The sequence below is a fragment of the Capricornis sumatraensis genome, chromosome X (genome assembly GCF_032405125.1).
Source record: "Capricornis sumatraensis isolate serow.1 chromosome X, serow.2, whole genome shotgun sequence".
NCBI classification, from domain to species: Eukaryota; Metazoa; Chordata; class Mammalia; order Artiodactyla; family Bovidae; genus Capricornis; species Capricornis sumatraensis.
Genome location: NC_091092.1, coordinates 55,895,013 through 55,920,818, shown reverse-complemented (window position 1 = coordinate 55,920,818; position 25,806 = coordinate 55,895,013). Strand labels below are relative to the sequence as shown.

Below are 25,806 nucleotides of genomic sequence, written 5' to 3'. Positions count from 1 at the left end.
GTATGTGAGGAGGAGGAATATACTTTTAAGGCTATAGGAGCTGCATAGCTGCAGCTAAGGTCTTATTTCAGGTGACACATGCATGGTGCTCGAAAAGCCATACTACCCCCACCCCCATTTGCTGCTCCCCAACTGGGTCCAGAGAATCTGGGGACAACATACGAGTCATCAAAAGTGAGCTTGGGTCTCCGGACATTGGTGGTGCTGGTGGACAGAAGGGGCAGGGCCGCCCACGATGTCATCTCCAGGTGACTGCTGTCCATGAGGCCAGTAGTGATGGCGGAGGTGATGGTGGAAATGGTTGTGGTAGTGGTTGTCGTAGTGGCTGTGGCAGTGGCTGTGGCAGTGCTGGTGACAATGGCAGTAGCAGTGGCAGAGGCGATAGAAGTGTTGCTGACAGTGCCAGGGGCTGCCTTTTTTGGAGTGTCTCCCTCCTGGGAAAAAGGAGGACAAAGAGTTTCCATTAGGTTCAGATTTTTAGAGCATCTTTTCATAAATGCTTTGCATGTCAATCACCCTAGGAAACAAGGTGAGAGAAAAGAAAACAATGCACATGGCTTGAGGGTACACAGGTGATCCTGGTATATGTCATGCACTCTGGCACTCACCAGCTTTTGTTCTATGATGACACCAAACACCAAGCCTCTTGTTACTCTGCAAAATGCCAGATCTAGTGCAGGAAACCAGTCATCCCTGGGCCATGAACAAATAAACCATGGTTCTTCCCACCATGCTTTCCATCTGAGCTGCTCTGCTTTAATCATATTTAGATATTGAAGTTCTGTAAATTATTTCAAAACATGATCATGCTCCTGAAACTCTTTTTGAAAACCACTGCTCGATTTCATCTCATATTTCTCCCTCTCCATTACCCTCACACAATCCATTACAAAGTCCTATTCACTCCCTCTCTCCAGTGTCTCTTAAATCTGTCCCTTCCTCCTCTGACACCTCAAAGGGCAGGCTCTCATGGCTTCAGATCTGGCTTCAACCTTCCCAGCTCCCTTCCACGAACCTGTCACCACACTGAACTCATTGTGATTTCTCCACTATCCTGCTTTGGTTCCCTTGAAGCCTTAGGGTAGAAAAAGCCTCCTCCTCGTTACTTTCTTTCACCTTGCTATAGTGTATTGTATTTTTCATTTTTAAAATAGAGGTAAAATACACATAATATCCAATCTACCATCTCAACCATTCTAAAATATCCAGTTCAGTAGTGTTAAGCACATTTACATTGTCCTCCAACCAATCTCCAGGACTCTGAAGTTGCAAAGCTGTAACTTTGTGCCCATTAGACCATAACTCTCCATCCCCATCTCCCCAGCCCCTGGCAATCACCCTTCTAATTTCTGTCTTTGAAAATCTGGCTCCTTGAGTTACCATGTGCAAATGGAATCATACACTGTTTTTCTGTGACTGGCTGATTTCATCTAGCATGACATCCTCAAAGTTCAAGGCTGTAGCACATGGCAGAATTTCCTTCCTTTTTAAGACTGGGTAAGATTCCACTGTGAATTTAAACCGCACACTGTTTAACCACTTCCCTTCATTTCTAAACCCTCCTTATCTTTCTTAATACTCTCAGCTCAACCCAGATCAACAAATGCCTTCTCAGGAAAACTGCCTATGTCTATGGCTAGAAGTGCTTTAAACCTTTCTTGTCCCTTTATAGATGGGTCCTTTTGAAGAAGGAAATATCAACCCACTCCAGTATTCTTGCCTGGGAAATCCCATGGACACAGGCTCCTGGTGGGCTACAGTTCCTGAGGTCACAAAGAGTCGGACACCACAGTACAGACATGGAGACGGGAAGGATGTGTCTCAAGCCTCCCCTAAGACGCCAATCAGCAGCTATTTTGTATCTAAGTTCATCGAGCATGTTTCATTGTTCACCTTAGAGTGAGAGCCCTTTCAGCGCTGGAGCCATCTCTGATTTGTGACACACACTCCCCAACACACCCTGTCCCATCACCCCACTGCAGTGTGCTCAGTGATTTGCTGACTGCAGGCCTACCTGCCTTAATTAAAAGGGTCACTTTTCAGCTAAAAGTCAAATGTGAACATTTCTTATATCCATGAAAGTCTCATCTTTTCCACTTTATCCCAAATCTCCAAATTATCAAAAATTCTCACCATGATGAGCTCATTATGATAACTGTGCTGAGAGACTGCACATTTAAAAGTGGTTATGATGGATGTGGAGAAAATTGTTTCAAGTCCATCCCAGATTTTATTCAATCCAAACACATAAAAACTCAGAGCTTTCTGAACTCCTAAGCCAGCTCAATGCTTCTATTGCCAATGTGTGACGGCCTAGACCAAACAGCAGGCCAGTCCCAGAGACAGAGCCACGTGTGTCTATGACCAAGATAGGTGACAAGAACCTTGAAACACCACGTCTACCACACATATGGCACTGATGTCAGTCCTGGCATATCTGACCAGAAATGACTGCGTTCAGCCAAAGTCATCTAAGTCATATAAATATGTCCTCTGTTGACCCTCACCCATCCACTGAATCAATAAACAGGACTTCATGGTTACATGAAACAGAGAAGACTCTAAGAGTGCAAAATGGAAAACACTTTTGGAACTGGAAGAAGCTATACAGATCACCTAGTCAAATCTACTCATTTCATGGACTCAGAGAGGTGTCATAATTTGCTCAAGGTCACTGAACAGATCTGTTACAGTGTTAGCACTATGTTTCAAGTAAGTCTCTTAATTTCCACAGTCTCTCAGATTGCAGGCCATGGCCAAAGAAGACGTAAGGAGTATTAAGTCATATCATGGAGAATGCTAGTGATTTCCTTAAGAAAATGATCCATTTCTAGGTTTTCTAGGTGCAAATGCAATCATATTTATCAGATTTTCCCAGTAGTTTTGAGAGCTTTCAGAAATGCCTTTGCAGATCCTTTTATTACCATTGTCATAAGAACATCCATATTAAGCACCTAATTATTTGTGACCATGTACTAGGTGCTATATGAAGAGAACTGCCTAGATAGGTAGGGCATGTGTCCTCCAAAAGCTTGCAGTAGAAAAAGCCTCAGTTGAAGTCTATCACATTAATTATGTTCAGTATGAAAAATAGAACTGATTTTGTAATTATTGCTTAGAATAGATGGCTTCATTCCTAACAGTGTAACTCAGCATCTTTAAATGTGAATGCAAATATAATCTGGGCACACATACAAATTTTATTTGGAAAATGACAACTTTATAATAGAGCCATTTCCTTATATCACCAATAATATTTACCTAGGTATGTATGTCATCTAGTTATCTCAGATGATGGAGGACCATAAATTGTGGTCCTTAAAGCTCAGAGGCCTCATGGCTTTTCATGAAGTGTTAAATGGGTACTTTTGGTTCAGGGGCTGCTGGATTGGTGCTAGACATTTGAAAACTCATTGATTTTCACTCGTTTGCTTTTTATATTACATAAAGGATCTTGAACTGCAAGGAGATCCAACAAGTCCATCCTAAAGGAAATCAGTCCTGAATGTTCATTGGAAGGACTGATGTTGAAGCTGAAACTACAATACTTTGGCCACCTGATGTGAAGAGCTGACTCATTTGAAAAGACCCTGATGCTGGGAAAGATTGAAGGCGAGAGGAGAAGGGGACGACAGAGGATGAGATGATTGGATGGCATCACTGACTCAATGGACGTGAGTTTGAGTAAACTCCGGGAGTTGGTGATGGACAGGGAGGCCTGGTGTGCTGCAGTCCACGGGGTCGCAAAGAGTTGGATATGCCTGAGCGACTGAACTGAAGGATCAAGTGCATATGTATTTGCATATACATGCATTTACACGAAAAGGCAGATAGATTTGCCACTAACATTCATTAGTGACACTATCACTCATGGTTTCCACGGTTCATGTACATATACCTGGGGCAGATAAAAAGACATTGTGTATGGATGTGAAAAGTGATACAAATTCTCAATCATTTATGCTAATCAGGCAGCAGTGCAGAAAATCCAAAGGACAGGATAATCCTTTAGTCGGGCTTCAGTTCAGTTCAGTTCAGTTGCTCAAGAATCGGAGAGTTTGTGTATTTGTGTACACACACACTTATATTAATATTTTCTCTCTGCCCCTTCCTTCCACCCCTCTGCAACATTTCCATGAGATCAAGTTGACTTAGATAAGCTAGGTCAACTTGTTTCTACTTGACAATGAGAAGATTCCTTCTATGATGCTTACGTTTACAGATATCCCTTTGAAAGTAGCGCAGAATTTGCCTTCATTCCTCTTAGGTTTGGTCGAGGTAATCTGTCCAATCATAGGGATGGTTTTGTCTCGACTGAAGGGACCATTATTGCCGCTGATGTTCCTGCGACGTGGAGGGTCCTCTGGCAGTGGGGAAAGTGGAGGGGGAAACAGCTTTTCTTCTTTTCTTCTATTTGCTCTCCTGGATGAATTATTTCTGTGTAAACAAAAAGTACAGGGTGTCAGAAAACTCTGTCTCTCTTTATTCTGATCTTTTGCATGATGCTGCTACGTTTAGCTAAAGTAATATGTTGGTTGATGGTCATTTACCTGGGATGAAGAGTATATAGAAAATGCGTAGACACATAGATGTCTATAGAGAGGTGGCCCTCCCTAGAGATTGAGCCAGAGATAAATGCAAAAATCTAAGAATAAGCACAGGTCTTTGAAACAGAACTCCATGATAAATGGAAATGTCTAATGGTGTGTTGCCCCAGTGTGATATTTGCAACCTTTCAAGATTACTGTTAATTAGATTTTTATGGAAAATCCAATGCAGACTTTAATCCCATTATTTTTTAGGATGGTTCCTACTTATTCTGCCCTAGGATTTAACTGCACAGTCACACAATAAATGGTACAATAAACAATTAGTGGAAGGATATTTTCTTAAGAAATACAGTACTTAGACATTACCCAGAAATAAATAATGCACTAAATACTTCTGGGACATACTGGAAATTGTATATTCCAACTGTTTTACTGGAGGCATAATGAGCCCCTGACCTTGTTGTTATACTGAAGTACTGATGTACCCCGCATTACAAAACTCCATTTGAAAAATATTTTGTCATTTTGCCACAAAACATATGTGGTCCTAGAAGTGCTCCCATGCTTTCAAACTGATTTATCTGCCCATTAAACGGGCATCATCAAGTAAACTGAGACTTCAAATAAAACAGAACAACTAAAACCTTATGCTATCTGCTTAACATGGTAATTGGGCCATGGATTTTTATTTTAGTTACTGTCTTCAAGTAATCAATGAAGATTACTTGAGTTTTAATCTTTTCTTAGACAACTAATATTGCCCTGTGCAGCCATTTACTTTTCATGATTATTGACTACAATTTTCAATAGCAAATTAAGTCAACAAGAATTTATGTTTTCCTCTTGGTCAATTTCAGTCAGTGTCTAGAAATATAGATTTACAATATCTCAAAGCAACAAATCAAAGATGAACAAGCACTCAAGTGTTTTGATTCCTGAAATGGTAGACACCAATGCAATCCCCTCATTCCACTTCTGCTGTGTTGCCCAAATTTGCCAGTTGTAATAACATTTGCTATCTTCTCTGTCTTCTGTTTCATAAACACAGTCCTATGTCAATTTCTGTCAGGCAGCCAAATTTTTAGAAAATTCACTGTTTCTGTCATTAATGTCTTTAATGGATTAAAATTAATTACAAAGCATTTGGCAGTGGATTTTTAAAATTGCTTTGACATGGGGAACCGTTTTAACATAATGGTGAAGTCTGATGAAAATAATGGTGAAAATACAGGTTAGGATGCTTGTCCACAAAGATGCTCCAGCAACATCAGACCACACTGAGTATAATCATTACAGAGGAATTGCACTTTGGAGAATTTACATGGAAAGGAGTCAGGTTTTGCTGTGGCATCTATGGGAGTGACTGGTTCCTTACCTATGACCACTTGACCACTCCTGGCCTACTTGAGCTGCTGGAGAAGGGGATGGGGGTTGCAATGGGAAGAGCTGTTCCCTAGAGGCAGTCAACCTGCCACTGGCCATAGTCACTGGGCTAGGTCTTCCCATCTGCCACTGTACACAGTACATCATACACAGTACAGTACACTTGGTGCAGTGGCCACTGTCACCTGGCCCCCTTTCCTTCTGTATGATAGTGACCTGGAACCATGAGGCCTTTAATAACTTCCTGGGTGAAAGATACCCAGGGGGTATTTTCTGGGGACTACTCTGTCCATTACGACTTCTTACTATAAGAGCATCTTTTGTATAGGCCAGAAGAGGACAGAAGGGAAAAAGAGTATCCCCTTTCATGCCTCAGAGGCCCTTATGATGGTTCAAACTCCAAAGAAGGGAAAAGGAACGCATCAGGGCCCTTCTAGTGGATGATGGGAAACCCCAGTTGTCAGGCTGGTGTAGCATCCTTCGCTAGGTTTAAAGCGCTCATTATGAAAAGTGAATTTTGTGTCATGGAAATTTCCAAGGATTTAATCTGAAGGGTCAACAAAGCACCAAGGAGCAGAGAAAACTCAAGGAGAGGGCTCCAAGGAGAAGAGCTCCAAAAGGCCTGTCCTGGTTTCCTTCTCCCTCAACTCTCGAAATTTTTCCATATAAGAACCCAATTCAGGTCCTTCCTGAATGGTAAAGGCTATTAGGTAAACATTGTGCTCCTAGACAGAAAGATCATACGGACCATGAGGTGAAACACCATTTTATGAGAACAAGTTTGAATTAAACATTTGCCTAATACTCGATCATCTCTCTTCTATGAAATGGGGAATGAGAGGGATTACTGGGTCATTGAAGCAGGCTTGCAATGGGGACTGATGGTGTGGCAATATCCCACGGCCCTCTAGCTCTTCCTTGTGCCTTTTGGCGGCCTGGCCCAAAGAGATGAGAGCCTGGGAACTGAGGAGGTACCACCATATCTGTCCTGTGCTGTGATTAGCCACTTAGTCCTGTCCAACTCTTTGCCACCCCATGGGTTATAGCCTGTCCGGCTCCTCCATCCATGGGGATTCTCCAGGCAAGAACACTAGAGTGTGTTGCCATGCCCTCCTCCAGGGGATCTTCTTAACCAGGGATTCTGAACCCAGGTGTCCCTCATTGCTGGTGGATTCTTTACCACTGAGCCACCAGGGAGGCCCCAAAATACTGGAGTGGGTAGCCTATCCCTTCTCCAGGGGGTCTTCCTAACTGAGGAATCAAACAAATAGGGGTTTTCTGCATTGCAGATGGATTCTATACTGTCTGAGCCACCAGGGAAGCCCACTACCATGCCTAGAAGCAGGGAAATAGGCTTCTTTCCCAATGGTTAAACACCATTCTTCCAGGGCCCTCCTACTTTCCAAGGAAGAACCTAAAATGGCATCCTTGTAGTGGTGGTACCTCCTCAATAAGAGGGCTGGCTTGCTCTACTAGAAGAGTGTCTAGTTCTGAGAACTCCAAGTATCTGAAGGGATCAGTTCAGTTCAGTTCAGTCGCTCAGTCGTGTCTGACTCTTTGTGACCCCATGAATCGCAGCATGCCAGGCCTCCCTGTCCATCACCAACTCCCAGAGTTCACTCAGACTCACGTCCACCAAGTTGGTGATGCCATCCAGCCATCTCATCCTCTGTCGTCCCCTTTTTCTCCTGTCCCCAATCCCTCCCAGCATCAGAGACTTTTCCAATGAGTCAACTCTTCGCATGAGGTGGCCAAAGTACTGGAGTTTCAGCTTTAGCACCATTCCTTCCAGAGAGCACCCAGGGCTGATCTCCTTTAGAATGAACTGGTTGGATCTCCTTGCAGTCTTAGGGACTCTCAGGAGTCTTCTCCAACACCACAGTTCAAAAGCATCAATTCTTTGGGGATATTTCATATCAAATTATATTGGGGAATACAAATGCATGTTACAAAGAGCTATGGGTCCTCAGGGAGACAGCAGCCCAGGACCAAATCTGGGCTGGCAGATCCTGGCAGCCCATGACCAAATCTCCTTAGTTTATGAAGCAGATCTAGTGGTCATTGATCTTTTCTTACCTTTCATCTCTAAACAAGGATCCAAACAAATGTAAACTGATAACTTATTTCCAACGTCTTATCTATGGCAGACTGATGCCCTGTCACTGATGTTAAACAGTAATCTGTGAAATCCATTGTTAGCAGCAGTTAGCCAGATTGCCTCTCCACTTTGGGCTGCTAATAGGTTCTAAAACTGGTCATTGATGGAAGTTACCTCTAATGCTGAGTGAATTTATGACAATAATTATCCAAACAGAATAGTTCCAGGAGCTGACATGTTTGTTAGGGAGGGCTTCTCTGGTGGTTCAGACAATAAAGAATCCACTTGCAACGTGGGAGACTTGAGTTTGATTCCTGGGTTGGGAAGATCCCCTGGAGAAGGGAATAGCTACCCACTAGATTGTTAGGGAAGTGACGTGTGAAAGACAGAAGAACTCTTGTCACCATGCTTGGTAGGGAAGGCTGGGGTCCTATAAGTGAGCAGGGGATAAGGAAGCCTCCTGCCTGACTCTGGCACCTTCTGCAAAGAGATAGACAGGAGAAGAGCTGCCAGCTGATCGGCATTAATTTGTCCACCCCAAGCTGGCTTTTCCCAGCACAGAACTGCCTGGGGGTGTGGGGCACTCCTAGACAGCTCATGTCCCTGGCCTCCCCAGACATGTCATTCCCTTGGCCTCTGAGGAGTTTAGGACGAAGTTGTTGGTCCTCAAGCTTCATGTGAGCACTATGATTTGACAGCAAAGAGGAAGCCTCTGCTGTATCATTCTGTTGAGGCCAAGGGAGATGGTTTCATCCCTATCAGAACTGGAAGTTGCCCAGAGGGAGGTGATTTGGCTCAAGGGGCAGGTGTTCTTTAAATTGGTTTACTTTCTTTGACCCTTCACTCAGTGCTAAAAGTCCACCTTGGCCAATTTTGGACATCCATCTGAGTTGGAGTAAAGAAATGTTGCTAAAAAGCTCAAGTGGTCACCCAAACCTTGCAGCCTGAAGCCCACCCTTTTTCCCACCCATGTTAGGCTGGGGGGCAGAGACAGCTGTCAGGACACAACTGAATGACTCCTGTTTCTTACCTAACATTCTTTTGGGATAGGACTCCCTACCCTTAAGGGTTCATTGGAGATTTCTTAGGAGTCCAAACCAGCAAATCATAGAATCAGGGCAAACTCACTCTTTAGTGCTGGGAGGCTTCTGAGGGGGAGCTGGTGAGATGCAAGGTGGCAGCAGGCAGATGGTGGCTGCCTCCTCCAGGCGCTGCTTCTTCTCAGGGATTTTCCCTGCAACTTCTGTCGGCTTTAACAGGAAAAAAAGAATACACAGAGTTTGAAATCCATGGAACAGGCAGACATTTTAAAACAATGAGCAAGGGAGACAGTGTGCTTCTACTTTAAGTCCTAGATTAGGTAGGGGCCTTAAAAGTACAACTTTGATCAGACAGAAAACTGATACATCTTGCCCCGCCTACTTCAACCAAGAAGCTGGCATCAGAGAGGGTGAAGCTGTGATGTCAGCCTCTGATTGGGTGGCACAGAGATCTCATACCATAATTAAAGAGAATCTATCATTTTCAGACACTTCCAGCAACAATGCCCCGACAAATGAGTAATTTAGAAACTAACACTGCAGTTCTAACATGGCATAAATCCTGTCCAAGCAACATGGGGGTTGGGGGTAACACACAAAGGTCACTTGTACAACCAACAGTATGCAAGAAATTAACCATGTGCAAGGCACACCTTGTACCTTCCTGTATTGGTTCTGAAGGTATGCTTTCACTCCTAGTTGCACTGCTGTCATCACTAAGAGCAGGGAAACAGTGATAGGGCAAGGGCCCCAGACTTTGTTCCCTATTTTGGAATGCTCTCATTAGTTAAGGTGGCACCACAGCTCAGAGATAAAACCACCTGTGAATCTTTAAAGCCAAACGATGACTTAAATCATCGTTGCAGGAGTCCCCAAGGCAGCTATTCAAACTAATATTACTCAAGAATCACCATGAGATGATGTTATGCTAAAAATCTACTGTGACACCCAGAGATGCATGCCATGAACCTACTGGATACAAACTCAGTTTCCCAGTTAGATGTGCAATGGAAAAGGCCATTCTGGGTTTCACCTTCTGATTACATCGAATCCAACCCGAATGTCCTGCAGGAGAGATTTTCATGAGTCAAGCCAACCACACAGGTCAGGGGGCCAAGCAAGCTGAACAGAACGTGTGTCTAGTAGGAGCCAGGGTAATCAAAATGGAAGTGAGTGGCAGGGATGTTTGTATGTAGAAATTAACAAGGCCTAGAGGATGCATTTTGACCTTATGAGTCCTGGGTGCCCTGCTGCTGCCGACAGGAGACTGTAGAATAGTGACCCATGAATTCGGGAAGCAGGATCAGCTTAAATAGCTGACCTGACGGACTGGCTGCCTGGGGAAGGAGACTTCATATTCTTTGTTGCTACACATCATAATCCCCCATGTGCCATACTGGATATTCTTGACATTGGTTATAAAACCTTGATTATCCCTAACACTTCCTCCCTGGTCATGTCAAATACTACATTCCCCAGGGAAAGTATTAATATCCGTGCTTTCACCAAAGACTGCAATCCACTGCCACCAGCCTGCTGGAAAAGGAGACTCAAGATCAAAGTAGTCCAGACAGCCACTGCTCCCGATCACGTGGCTGGCCAGAGTGGATAGACGGCTTACCTTGTGCTTACGCTTGCCCTTGGGGGCGGCTTTCTCTGCAGGCACTGCAGCCGTCTGCCGCTTGGGCTTTGAGGCTGTCTCCTTGTGGTCTAGCTTGGCTGGTGCTGCCTGGAGTGAGTTCTGGCCAGGCACTCGAGACAGTAGGTCAAGGTCAATCTTCACCCAGAGATTTTTCAGATTCTCCTGATCTTGGACAGGAGATAGAACCTCGGTTTGTGTGACAGGGACTGGTGACTGAGTAGGCTCCTCACTCGGGACTGGTGGGTTGTTGCCATTGCCACTGCTGAGAAAGCTGCTGAGGGTCAGGCTGGCCCCACCGGCTTCCTTGGATTTGGTCGTGTTGCCCCCTGGAGCCATGCATGGAGGCAGGACTTTGATCTGCAGGGGCTCTTCCTGATCCGTGTTGGAATCAGATGTAGATGAATCAGTCTCAATGAATTCCCGGGACTTTGGAACCATCTTGCCAGGCCCTCGGTACTTCTTCTTCTCGGGAGCCAAGGGGATGCTGGCCCTTGGTTCTTTCCTGGGAATCGGCTTGTGGGCAATGGCTTTGCTGCGCCCTCTCGGGAGGTCAGGAAGCTCCCCACTTTCCTTTTCTTTGGGAGTGCTGCTGGTGATATTTGGTTTGGGCCAGGTAAATTCCTCAACGCTGGTGTTCTTTTCGACCCTTTTGGGCTGTTTTTTCCCAACTGTCCTTTGAGACGCTGTCTCAAGAGTTGTGGACAACTTATGCTTCAGAGCCTTTGTTTCTGGAGTTTTCAGGGTGGGTCGTGGACGGGCTTTCTCCCTGATGAGACCAAGGAGAGGCCTCTCTTTGGGTTCAGGCAGGACCTGGCTGGGGTTTGCCTTCACCTTGACCTGGACTTCCATTGGCTGAATGACTGGAGGAGGCACAGAAATCGTCTCCATGGGTGTTTCATTTTGTCCACAAATAAAAGATTTGTTTTGAGAAGTCACTTTGTTAAGCCATTTGTCCAACTGCCACTTGTTGGTAGAGGGTGGCTCAGGCTGTGGAGTGAGAAACGGTGGCAAGAATGAATGTCACCTTTGGGAAGAAGTCAGGAGGACCCTCAGTGCACTGACTGTTGACTGGTAAAAGCCTTGGCTGTCAAGTGACCATTCACACATTCAGAAACATACATGAAATTCTCATCTATCACATTCCCTAGACAGCCAAATACTTCACAAAGTGGCTCCACTATACTAAGTTCCACACTTTTTCTGAAACTATCCCCTACTCTGGCCAGCAAGGAAAGAATTTTTCACAGAGTGTTTTTCCAGAGAGTGGGTAGAGAGCTAGGGAGGGAAACCGGTTCCCAAAACCCTTTGGTGGGACTCATTACTCAACCTCTCACCAGGAGGCTGAGAGAATGATCTCTGGTTCTGAAAAGAAATGTGAGTATGCCTCAAGTGTAATTCAAAAGGAAAGTCTTTCTCTGCCAAAGTGCCAGGGCCTCCAATACTATGTTGTAATTTGCTGCAAAAAGAAGAGGTCTTTTGTATTTTTACTGAAGGATGAAAAGATTTGACTTCCCAAAAAACCACTGCATTTTCATTGGTGTATGGGCAATAATCAGTTTATGTGGACATGCTTGCAGACATTAGCATCTGCTGTTAAGCCATGGAAATGATGTGTACAATTTGGGTGCTTGATTCCCAAGTCTGAATTCTGCCTGTTGAACTAAAAGAGCCATCATATTTTTTATTAAACTGCTCTTTTTTTTTGCAAGCCATCAGCTTAGGCTTATGGCACCAGCCAATAGAGGATGACAGAATACAACACGTTTTGAGTAGCCATGATTCCAACCGGCACAGAGCAGTGGCAGGTAAGGGTCGAGGCCATTGGAGCAGCTGCTACTGTTGGCAGCAAAGCTCGAGGTTAAGAGCTCCAGCTCTTGTAGCACACACCCTGGTTTCAGTCCTTCCTGTGAGATCTTGGGAAAGTTTTTTCTCACCCTCTCAGAACCTTATTCTTTCATCTATAAAATGGAATAACGATAGCCAGGACCCCATAGGGTTGTCATGAGCATGAAATGAGAAAATTCAAGTCACGAGCTTCTCATGGAGCCCGGCACATGATCCACATTCACAAAGCGTGGGCTCTTACAAACAGCAGTAATGTCGCTGTGGCATCTTCTTCTGTTATTCTTTTCTGACTATTGACAGTGTGTCCAGAGCCACTGAGGGATCAGCTTGCTGTAGCAGGTGCCGGCTCAGGAGAACTGAGAGGCTGGCAGTCAAAGAAGATGGAGGGGAAAGGCATGGCTTTGATCACAAAATTATAATTTTGGTATTTTGTGGGGCTATGTTAAATGTTTTCATGAACTGCCATTGAGTACATTTGAAAAATATTCTTTGAAATTAAAAACAAAAACAAAAACAAAAAAAACCTGTGACCTTTCAACCAACCGTCACACTTGTTAGAGCTTACTTGCCCAGTGACAATTCATCACTTCAACCTAGAGGAAGGGGTGGTGTCCCCAGACCTAGAAGTGGGTCTTGACTTGCTTCGTTGGTTCTCTCGAAAGGGAAGTTTCGAGCTCAGTGATTGCTATTCCAGTATAATAGTAATGGGGAAGCTCAAGTCTCAGAGTAACTGAGTGAGTCACATGGCACATCAGTCACATGGCAAGAAATCTCCGTTAGAAACTTTACAAAGACATGTGTTAGAAGAAAAAAGTGCTATCAAATACCTGAGTGCTTTTCTGGAGTATTTACTGTGCTGTAGTCACGACTGTGCTGGAATATTATTATTATCGCATTATTGTGTGTGCATGTCAGGGGTGCTGGGTCGGGGCCCTGGCTCCTCACCCACCTCTGGAGTGGTCACTCGTGGCGCCTCATTGGCTTCGCTGTCAGTGGTGCTGCTTTCAGTGTCTGAGTCAGACTCTGAGCTGCTCTCTGAGTCACTGGAGCTGCCGGATCCCCCACTGGTGGGCGCTGCAGGTGGGGGTTGGGGCGGTGCCAAGAGTGGGCTGAAAGGAAAATGACACCATTCATTGCCTCTTTTACTCCCAAACTGGCTGGAAAAGAATCCAGGTGGGCATGAAGACTGATCATTTGTGAGGGCCAGGCTGAGTGGAGTGTGCTGTTTCATTTCACAGATGGGAACTACGAGGCTCAGGAGGCCCAGGGAGTGACCCACAGTCCCAGGTTGTTTTTTTTTTTTTCTTTCTTTCTTTTTCTGTTAAGATACATTTTCAATTGCTGTCTTATTCAGAAATCCCCAGGTTTGTAAAGGGGCTCTGATCTTAGTTATACGTGCAGTGCAGCCCTCTCAGCAAGTAGGGGTGAGTTGAATCCTCACTTTCGTCATAGAAAACTGAGGTTCAGAGGAGGGGGGTTCTTGCTGCAGCCTCACAGCTAGATAGAGGCGTGAAACTGGGACCATAGCCTCCCAGCTCCCTCAAAGGGCAGGGTTTAGTAAAGACACTGGCAGCCAGGTGCCCAGTGCCCAGCCCCAAGGTGAGCAGGGCTGACTATGTTACCATGGAGATGAGAGGGCACACTGCACAGCCTCCTCCACCGGAATTTCTGTAACCTCTTCAGACAACTCCAACCAGGAAGCATGATCATACAGGACCAACCATCTCTAATGGCTGATTTTAAATCTGTAAAGCTGACCAAGCAAAGCACAAGGAAATTGACACCATTTGCTACTCTGTCTTTATTGATAATCCATGCTCTTCCTTACTAATCGTTTGCCCTCCGTGCCCCATAACAAATCAACCTCAGCTGTCTCTTGGCACTTTGGGGTATGTCACTGCCTTTCTGTCCTTTTGTTCATCATCTTTGGGGGCTAGTTTTTCTGTTTTTGCTCTGACATGGGGCTCTAAAGTCGAGGGAGGGTTCTCATCTGTCCCTGTCTCATCAGCTCAGGCTCCTCTTTGGAGAGAAGTTTAAATCACAGAGAGGGGTGGCCTGGGGGCCAGAGCATCTTTGCTGCAGTGCTGGACTGGTCCTCCTACCTGTCTGGCTGGCCATCTGAACCTCACTGCCTCTCAGACTCCCAGCTCCTTGCCTGGCTTTTCCCAGAAAACCCAGTCCTGGCCCTGGAGGACACCTGTCTTGTGGCTCCACCTGCAAGTTTTGGCAGAGAGGGACTCCAAGGGCCCTCCAGTGTCTAAGACTCTGGAATCACAGACCATTATTCCTCACCTGCCCCCACTTCATCCTCTCACCAAAGCCTCATTTTCAACATAATAGCTCTTGCCTGGGAAGGCAGAGGATCCCTTTCAAACCAGCATGGGTGCCTCGTCCAACTCAGAGAGCCTTTTCCTTACATGTGCCTCGTGCCCCCAAAGACGGCCCCTTTCATCTCCCAAGTAGCTATTCTCTTTCATATAGCCAAAGCTCCTTTTAAAAGGCTATCTGCTAAGTAAATGCTATCTGCAAATACATTCATCTGCCAAATACACCAAGTGATTAGGGGAAGCAGAAGAAACAGGGGCCTACACCCCCTGGGAAAGTGTGTGTGTATGTGTGTGTGTGTGTGTTTGAGACAGTGGGGCCAGGGATCTATATATACAACTCAGTGTGCTTCTTCCCCTGTATTCCTTTGCAGTATAATGAATACATATTTAAGCAAAATACCCTCTAAATCTAATCAATTGTTTTTGTCTTTGACTACTAACTAAAGACTGAGGCAACAGATTTAAGTCAGACTAATCCAGAGGCTTGCTAACTTGGCCTCAATTCCTCCCAAGTAAAGTTTCAGATACAGCATAGAGCATTGGCAATACTGAGACTCCTGGCTGGTGGATTGACAGTTAAGATCTAACGTATACTCCCACATTTATGATTTTCAAATGAAAAGGCTGTTTCCTACTTTTGTTTCCTACCTATGCATTAAATTCTGGCTTGTGCGTGTTTGTATACAAGTGTTCCTTATCCAAAGACTTTTGGAAGCGAGATGAATTTTTATATTTAGATTTCTAAATAAACAAGTCATATGGTAGCTACACCATATCTATAATACCCCCTAGTGGGTTCAGGGTAGTACCCTTTAATAAAACTCATTAATACTGCTGCAGTTAACAGTCACAGTCATAAAGACTTGAAATTAATACCTGCATATCAGTCTAGGTCAGGTTTTGTCATCAAATGGCTCACAGTCACTGACGACAACAACAGTTCTCCAAATTTTCTGAATTTCAGAATTGTGATTAAGAGATTGTAGGCATGGACAGAAATCACATATGAAAAAATTGACTATTTGTATGAGTAAATATAGATATACAGACGCAGATACAAAATAAAGATGATTTGAAACCTAAGCATAACCTTGACTGAGAACCAGTGAAATGAGGCCTGAAATGATTTTCCCCAAGTCTTCTTACAGGTAAATGTATTGCCGTGTCCTCCTTCCTACGGCCAGTCAACGTTAACAGTGACCACGCAGGGGAAACAAGTGTAAAAGAACAGGGAGAGGCACACGAGTTTTCCATGCTCACACTGATGGGCGTAAATACTTGGGGGTGAGAGGGACGGTGGCCTTGAAATCAGAGAGAACACCATGAGAACTCAAGTGGGGGTTAAGGGCTTCAGCATCTTAATGAGAAAGAATTGCTTTCTCTGGGCAGTTGCACAGTTGGAAACAAGGAAGAGTCAGCATTGGTGGGAGGGAATGGCATTGCTTAAAATGGGAGTAAAACCGCCCTCCGCAGTACATTCCTCTGCCTTCACTATCCATCTGCTCTTCCTGTGGTTGGTGGACAATCTGGCTGCACCCAGCCTGCTAAGGGACATAGGGCACGCCTCTGAGTCTGACCCTTACTTCCTGTGGGCCCACCTTGCACCTAGCTGGGGCCCCTCCGAGGGCCAAAAAGTGAGTACAAAACCAAAACATTGTCTTCACAAGCAGGACAAACGTCAATATCAGGATTGACTGAGGGCCACATTCTTGTCTAGAATCCACTGTGGAGCTTTCACGTTAGCAAATCATCACTGTATTTCACTTTCAGTTCTTCCCTGAAGCCCGTTAGCTGTTCAGTTAGTTAAATTCCCACTTTTGCTATATTTACTTTCATGTGTCACTAATTGATTTTTCAAATGTATATTAAACTGGCTATGAGCAACACTAGGAAACACAACTCTTGATTCTGCTGAGAAGATGAAGGATGAATGTGCAATTTCCATATTCTTCATTTATCAAACGGCAGTAGAATCATTTCCCATACACCATTTACTATTGTATTTTAATAAACTGCTTTTAAAAGAATGCTAGTGGTTACAGCAAAGATAATAGATGATATTAAAAATCATTAGCATTTAATATATTAAACTATCTACTCTATAGTCTGTAAATACTAAAAGTGTATTCTGTGACTTCACCCTGCATGTAATAAAACTGCTCAAAGGACAAATGTGGACAACTTCAAACTGAACTGTTCAACCTTTTCAAAGATCAGATTTTGCTATTGTGTTCACTGGGGTGAGCAGTCTGTACCAAGTGTAGCATAGCCTCATTTTAATCCTAACCCCATTCAGTAGGTCTTCATGGTCATGGGCCAGACTAAGGGCAAAGAAGTTGGCTTAGCAAGTCAATGATCCTAGTAGGGAAATCCAGGGTGAGGGAAGGGGATCAAAGAGCAGGCCACTGGGGGAGAAGTTTGGGAGGCTTTTAAGATGCCTCCTCCAGACAGCATTGACCCTGGTGTGGAAGGCTTGAGAGCACCGGGGGAACAGATGTCAGTCTCTTTAAGCTTACACTACCAAGCCTCTTCTACAATAAAAGGCTCAATATGTGATACTATAAGATAGTCCAGAAGCCATATGAAGGAACAGGGACTTCTTTGCCTGGAGAAGTTTCTGGGGCAGGGAGGAAGGTGGATCATGTGACAACAGTCTTTAAAAACTGGAAGGTCTGTCCGGTAAGGGAGTGGGCTAGCTCTGAAGGCCTTCCAAGGTAAAACTAGGATCAATGAGTTTGAGATCTAGCCAGGAAAGATCTCACCTCAACATCAGAAAAGGCTTAAAAAATCTACAGTTGGCCACAGGAAGAAGCCATTGCTTTGTAGGCCTGTGAGCTTGATACCTTTAGGTGAACAGATAGCTGGCAATTAAGATTCCTATTATTGATCTACAATGGAGTTCAGTGATCTTTAAAGTGTCTTCCAACTCAAAGATTATGATCCTCATGAAACAAAAATGTGTAGGGGATTTTAGGGGAGACTGTTCGGACCTCAGAGAAAATTGTGAGGAGACCTTTGCCCAGTCTGCTCATTAAGGCAGGTGTGAAATGACTTACTCTTGGCAACACGGCTCTTATATGAACCACAGAAGATTAAAGCTGCCTTTCTGTAGGGCTATTTCATAAATCAGACTTTTCACTAATTCAGATTAACACCCTACAGAAAACCAAACATCTGCATCAGTGCTATCTGACTTGATTCTTAATTTAACTGTAAATTCCTCTCTCAGGAGATAAACAGGGATGATGAATTGGCCATTCTGCTCAATCAAGCTGTATGGGCATCAGAAAGGAAAGGTTCCAGAAGGGGTAATGACTTTCTAAGAGGAAACATATATGGGAAGGATTCGACAAGCAAGTCCACAGGGGATGGATCTTGGAAGCATATTTTACAAGACCCTGAAATTGCCAAAGAGACATAGCATGAGATGCTTGATGAGGGACTCTTGTATTAAACCCTTGTCTTTAGTTGAGACTTGTAAAAATTTCATCAATATGAGCCTTTTCCGGTTTTATGGAGATCAAATGTCTATCTACCAGATAATTTGAAATGCTTCTTTACTTGATTCCATCATTAAGTTGTAAAGGTTTGGCCCTGGGGCAAAGGAATCAACATTTATACCTGATCTTTCCTCTCTTGATCCTTTTCCTCTGAACTCTGGGTCCAAAAATGGAAACAATCGATCAGATTTACCATAGTAGGCCACTAGGGGTAGACACTTTGAGCCCTGAGCCTGGTCCAGTCAGAGGATGGGAGGAATCTATTTTGGTCTGAGTCAGTAGCTTTGAAATCTACCCCACCCACCCCACCCCAGAAAATCCATTTAGCTCTGTTGTCCAATAGAAACTTTGAAGTGAAGTGAAGTGAAAGTTGCTCAGTTCTGTCCAACTCTTTGCTACCCAATGGACTATACAGTCCATGGAATTCTCCAGGCCAGAATACTGGAGTGGGTTGCCTATCCCTTCTCCAGGGGATCTTCCCAACCCAGGGATCGAACCTGGGTCTCCTGCATTGCAGGCGGATTCTTTACCAGCTGAGCCACCAGGTGGGGAGCTAGGCAGAAGCATAATACATAAGACAGACGAAACCAGGACACGACTGAAGTGACTTAGCAGCAGCAGCAGCAGACTAAGCACTTAACACAAGCATCTCAGTTTCCTCATCTGTAAAATGGGGTAATATTATCACATGGACTTCCCTGGTGGCTCAGAGGCTTATAAGAGGACCAAGCTAGGAAATTTAGGTGAGAGAACTCTATTAAAAAGTACTTCTCAAACTTTAATGTGCATTAGAATCACCTGGAGATCTGCACATGCAGATTTTAGTTACAGGGCCTGGAATGGGTCCTGAGTTCTGCATTTCTAACATATTCCCAGGTGCTAAAGATGGCCCTGGTCAGTGAACCACACTGAGAGGACCAAGGGTACAGAGGCTATTCAGATATAAACTGCTGGCAAAAAATAAGTTGGTGATCTGGACTGGAAACTAATGGCTAAAACACAGTTTTGAGATCAACTGTGGATTTTTCCCCCCATAATTATTCTGCCCTTCTTTAGCAACAAAGAAAGTCGACTGCCTTATATCACTTTGCATCTAACCTGATCAAGTTGAAGCTCTTTGGTCAATTATTCCTGAACAGGTTTTATCAGATTCCTTCTGATAAGCACTGACTTCAGCTTATAATTTTCCTGAGACTACCTGCCTGTACCTGTACTTGACCAAGTGCATAATTTTTTCCTCCAAATGTGTTCCAAGGATCACCAGGGATTGCCACTGTCCCCGCCAAGTGTTGAGGTGATATTAGAGTACATCCATGGTCATGGCTGGGGCCCTGAGCATGATTCATAATGGCTAATAGAGATGGAGGTGATGGCATTCCAGCTGAGCTATTTAAAATCCTAAAAGATGATGCTGTGAAAGTGCTGCACTCAATATGCCAACAAACTTGGAAAACTCAGCTGTGGCCACAGGACTGGAAAAGGTCAGTTTTCATTCCAATCCCAAAGAAAGGCAATGTCAAAGAATGTTCAGTTGTACTCATCTTACACGCTAGTAATGTTCAAAATTCTCCAACCAAGGCTTCAACAGTACATGAACCAAGAATTTCCAGATGTTCAAGATGGATTTAGAAAAGGTAGAGGAACTCGAGATCAAATTGCCAACATCTGTTGGATCACAGAAAAAGCAAGAGAGTTCTAGAAGAAAAAAAAAAAAAAAAAAACGTCTATTTCTGCTTTATTGACTACACCAAAGCCTTTGACTCTGTGAATCACAACAAACTGTGGAAAATTCTTCAAGAGATGGTAATACCAGATCACCTTACCTGGCTCCTGAGAAATCTGTATGCAGGTCAAGAAGCAACAATTAGAATTGGGCATGGAACAACAGACTGGTTGCAAATTGGAAAAGGAGTACATCAAGGCTGTATACTGTCACCCTGCTTATTTAACTTATATGCAGAGTACATCAAGCAAAATACTGGGCTGGATGAAGCACAAGCCGGAATCAAGATTTCTGGGAGAAATATAAATAACCTCAGATACATAGATGACACCACCCTTATGGCAGAAAGCAAAGAAGAACAAAGAGCCTTTTGATGAAAGTCAAAGAGGAGAGTGAAAAAGTTGGCTTAAAACTCAACATTCAAAAAATGAAGATCATGGCATCTGGTCCCATCACTTCATGGCAAATAGATAGGGAAACAATGGAAACAGTGACAGAGTTTATTTTCTTGGGCTCCAAAATCACTGCAGATGGTGGCTGCAGCCATGAAATTAAGAGACACTTGCTCCTTGGAAGAAAAGCTATGACAAACCTAGGCCACATGATAAAAAGCAGACATTACTTTGCCGACAAAGGTCCGTCTAGTCAAGGCTATGGTTTTTCCAGTAGTCATGTATGGATGTGAGAGTTGAACCATAAAGAAAGCTGAGCACTGAAGAAAAGATGCTTTTGAACTGTGGTGTTGGAGAAGATTCTTGAGAGTCCCTTGGACTGCAAGGAGATCCAACATGTCAATCCTAAAGGAAATCAGTCCTGAATGTTCGTTGGAAGGTCTGATGCTGAAGCTGAAACTCCAATACTTTGGCCACCTGCTGCAAAGAGCTGACTCATTTGAAAAGATCCTGATGCTGGGAAAGAATTGAAGGCAGGAGGATAAGGGTACAACAGAGGATGAGATGGTTCGATGGCATCACCGACTCAATGGACATGAGTTTGAGCAAGCTCTGGGAGTTGGTGATGGACAGAGAAGCCTGGCGTGCTGCAGTCCATGGGGTAGCAAAGAGTCACACATGACTGAGTGACTGAACTGAACTAAACCGAATAGAGACGGAGCATGCACGATGCACCAGGAAGCAGGTTCAGCGCCTTTCCTGCATCTTCTCTTTCAGTCCTCACAACAGTCCCCCCTGAGTCCAATGCTCTTACTACTTCATCTTATGGCTGAAAATACTGAGACTTAGTACCAACAATATCAAGCTGAAAAATAATTTTAAGGATACTTTCAAAGGAATGGGAAAAGCCAAGGTGTCTGGATCCCCACCTCACTGCAGTATGAAATGGTATGGCACTATGGAGGGGGCCAGTGTGTTTCCAGCAAGGCTGGCCAGTGCTGGCTAATTAGCCATTTATGTCTTATTTTTTTGTCTATTCAGTTGCTAAGCCATGTCCAACTCTTCGCGACCCCATGGACTACAGCACACCAGGCTCCTCTGTCCTTCAGGATATCTCCCAGAGTTTGCTCAAACTCATGTCCACTGAGTCAGTGATGCCATCCAACCATCTCATCTTCTGTCATCCCCTTCTCCTCTTGCCCTCAGTCTTTCTCAGTATCAGGATCTTTTCCAATGTCTTAAGAACACAGGGAAAATAAAGCAGTACTCAAATTTTTCTAGAAATAATTAAAAGTCATCCTGACTTCTTTGTTATTGGTCAGAGCTGTTTCAACAAACAGCAAGCAGATGGGGAAAAAATCAATACAGACAAGTATTTTTTGCCTTTAAAGTCTATATTTTAAAATGGGGGCAAGAAAGAGAATGAAGGTAAGCAAGTGGATGGAACTTGGACTCCCACGACCCTGTCTCCAGCAAAGCAGAGAATGAAAGGTTGGCAGCTCGCCTTCATAAGAAGCCCAGGGATGGTTAGAAGTCAGGAATCCATAACAAAGTCAAAGCCTTCCCATTAGAACTCCCTCAGTCACAAATCCTAGGTGGAGCAGGGAACTATTATGACTGGGGGACTTAAACCCAGAAGCTGCTTCTCTGTAGGAATCTCTCCATTGTGTCTAGAGGAGTGGTCTGGAGATGGAGCCCAACTCCCATCAGAGCCCCAGCTATGGGCAGTCTGAGTCCCTGCTGCTGCTGCTGCTGCTAAGTCGCTTCAGTCGTGTCCTACTCTGTGCGACCCCATAGATGGCAGCCCTGGGATTCTCCAGGCAAGAACACTGGAGTGGGTTGCCATTTCCTTCTCCAATGCATGAAAGTGAAAAGTGAAAGTGAAGTCACTCAGTCATGTACAACTCTTAGCGACCCCATGGACTGCAGCCTACCAGGCTCCTCCGCCCATGGGATTTTCCAGGCAAGAGTACTGTCTGAGTTCCTAGAGGAGTACAAAGCAGGCTGCTGAGAGGCTCGGAGCTGCCTTTTCCTTGCCTGAGTTTTTTTTTTTTTTTTCTGTTGCCCAAATACTCATAGCTGCCTCACAACTGGGAAAGCAGGCATCCCTCTTCCAGTACCCCTGGACTGCATTTCTTCTTTGATGTCTCTTAATGCCAATCACCTTATCAGTATTGTCTGCTCCCCTTCACATCTGTTACCTATCAGTATTGTCTGCTCCCCTTCACATCTGTTACCTGATATATCAGAGACACTTGATTGGAGGGTAAGCTTTTAAGGCCAGAGGCTTCATCAACCACACACAAACTCTGCATGGTGTTTAGTATGCTTAAGACCCCCTAGAATATAGCCATAAAGAGGTCTTCTCCATACACCTCTGGGAAAACTGTCCCTGGGTGCACCTACTGCCTATGATCCCAATAAGCAATCATCATCATTGGATCAACCAGACCAAATACTTTTTAATTGCAGAGCACTTGATAATATTCCAGTATTTTCACTCCTATGACCTCATTTGATTGCTACAAGAACACTGGACAGGGATGGGGGGAGAGATGGAATAGGTATCCTCCTACTTTACCCATAATGCTCCAGGACCTTTTAGGCAAAGTCATGAGGCTGGGCTCTGAGTGAGGGGGGTGGTGATTTCCTCAAGCTACTGGGACTCTTTCTTAAACTGCCAGTCTAGCTTGAGGAATGGAAAAGAATACAGGAACCAGTACAAAATCCACCCTGTAATCATACCAAAAGGCAACCAGAATGCAGAATTAATCCCAAATGCTTTCTTTAAGTGACCTAATAGATGCACTACAAGAATTCAGTGTTCAAAACACTGAAGGCCATCCACCCTGTAGGCTAAGAAAACCTTGTTGCATTTGACTCCTTCAAATGTCAAAACTCACTGAGGCTAGAGGAAAATGTTTCCAGTTTACAGATGATAACTATTTCCACACAGAGTAGTAGTTTGTAAAGATTAAATAGGGGAAATGTAAGTGTCTTTTATGCTTTACATCCTTGTGTTTATTCAAAACTTGTATTTGTCTTTAAATAGGTAATAAACATGGTACTGAATTCAAAAGCTACAGTAAGGGATACAATGGAAAGTACATCTTCTGCCCCTCTACTGTCATGTTATACAATTTCCCAATGTTCTCCACTATTGTCAGTTTCTTATGTTTCTTCCAATAACAAAATGAAGTGAAGTGAAGTGTTAGTAGCTCAGTCATATCCAACTCTTTGCAACCCCATGGACTGTAGCCTGCTAGGCCCCTCTGTCCATGGGATTCTCCAGGCAAGAATACTGGAGTGGGTTGCCATTTCCTCCTCCAGGGGATCTTCTCAACCCATGGGTTGAACCCAGGTCTCCTACATTGCAGGCAGATTCATAATATTCTATGAATATTGCTGGGTATGCTTTTCAATGAAAGTATTTTAAATTATAAAAGTAGAGCTTTCCTCATGGTCCAGTGGTTAAGAATCCACCTGCCAAAGCAGGGGACATAGATTTGATCCCTGGTCCAGGAAGATCCCACATGCTATAGCGCAGCTAAGCCCATGTGTCACAACTACTGAGCCTGTGCTCTAGAGCCCAGGAGCCACAACTACTGAAACCCGAACTCTGCACCAAGATAAGCCACCACAATAAGAAGCCTGCACCCTGCAACTAGAAAGTAGCCCCAACTTGACGAAACTAGAAAAAGCCTGCACAGCAACAAAGACCCAGCACAGCCAAAATAAATAAATAAATAACAAAAGTTATTCCTAAAAGAAAAAATTCCTGTATATGGGATGATAGGGCATTTGATGAATGGCATTCCAAGTCATATATACAATTTTAAAAATAAAACTTCTACAGTTTCGTTACTGAATGTGCCTTCATTCTTATGTCTGAAATATACACATGAGCACTGCAGTACCTAAGTGAAAGGCAAAAATTGCAGCTTGGAAAATTGCGGTGTCAAACCCTAGTGTGAAGAAGAGGCAGGAATGTAGTCCAGAGCCGTGAGGGGCAGAAGCTGCTCTGGGTGAGACCAGGCTGCAGGTTCCACATGAGGAAACAGTTCACCGACTGTTCTCCACCAGGACACTTCTTCAAGGTGTGGTGAACACACGACGGAGCCATTTCCTCACACCTAGAAACTTCTATAGGCCCAGCAATCAGGTTTTGTAGCTCTTTGTCCCAATTGCCACCGACAGCCCTTGTCCTGCCTGCTCCCTGTTGCAAATCAGATGTTCTTGCCGTACTTTTCACTCCATGTTAGACTAAAAGCTTTTATTTATTTTGCACTTGGTCCCAGTGACAATATACAGCTTGAGATCTCTTGGTTTCAGAATTCGCCATGACCTCCGGGTGAGGAGATGCAGTTTTTTTTTTTTCCTATAGGATTTTCAGAGCTCTTTTTCCATTACCCCTCTACTTTAGGACAAGTCTTTATTTCTCTCTCTTTATTTCCCATGCCTTTGTTTACCCTGTCTATTCTGTCTAGAATGACACTTTTTCTTTCTCTTTTGTTTTCTTAAATCATCTTTTCAGCTCATATTCAAATACCATGGATCTTCTCTATGACTTTAATTCTCCCAGATACTTCCCTGTTCTGATTTCTTTTCACTAACTTCATCACAGTTTATCGCTTAATTATTCTCGAATTATGACACTGTGCTAACATTTTGCCTGCTAACCTAAAATTGCACATGCCTTGATGGCTGGGGCAAGACTATACCATCACTCTGTGTATCCATAGGCTGACTGGCATGGTAACTTGTATATACTCTGCTTGCTATGAAAAAACACTCTGAATGGCCTCACAATGAACAGAAAATCAGCACAAACAAGGTCACCTGGTAAAGAACAACGCTTAATTATGAAATGTCTATGGACAGCTGACTCTCAAAAGAAGTCATACTTGGGCCAGCCCACCCAACATCAAAACATCCTGAGTCAGAATTAATTTGATGAACATAAGCAAATAGGTTGCCCAATGATGGATTTGTAACCTTCCAATTGGTTAGATGGCTGTTGGCCCAACCTTTCCTTCAGCTTCACTTCCACTGATAAAATATAACATATTTGGATGGACATGTGTGCATGCTCGGTCACTCGGTCATGTCTGACTCTTTGTGACCCCATGGACTGTAGCCCTCCAGGCACCTCTGTCCATGGGATTCTCCAGGCAAGAATACTGGAGTGGGGTGTCATGCCCTTTTCCAGGGGATCTTCCCGACCCAGGGATTGAACCCTCATTTCCTGCTTGGCAAGTGGATTGTTTACCACTGTGCCATTTGGATAGAGAGTTTCAATGTAATTG

General features: G+C 44.1%; 1 protein-coding gene across 1 annotated transcript in view; it reads right to left on the bottom strand.

Moving 5' to 3' along the window:
* The window catches only part of AFF2 (ALF transcription elongation factor 2), a 387,822-nt gene that overhangs the window by 22,990 nt on the left and 339,026 nt on the right, over positions 1 to 25,806 (bottom strand). The window contains exons 11-15 of the mRNA XM_068963139.1: positions 13,508 to 13,667; positions 10,693 to 11,700; positions 9,160 to 9,281; positions 4,215 to 4,437; positions 163 to 434 (exon numbers count right to left, since the gene is read on the bottom strand). Coding sequence (XP_068819240.1) covers positions 163 to 434; positions 4,215 to 4,437; positions 9,160 to 9,281; positions 10,693 to 11,700; positions 13,508 to 13,667 — 1,785 coding nt within the window. The remainder of the gene's footprint in view (positions 1 to 162; positions 435 to 4,214; positions 4,438 to 9,159; positions 9,282 to 10,692; positions 11,701 to 13,507; positions 13,668 to 25,806) is intronic.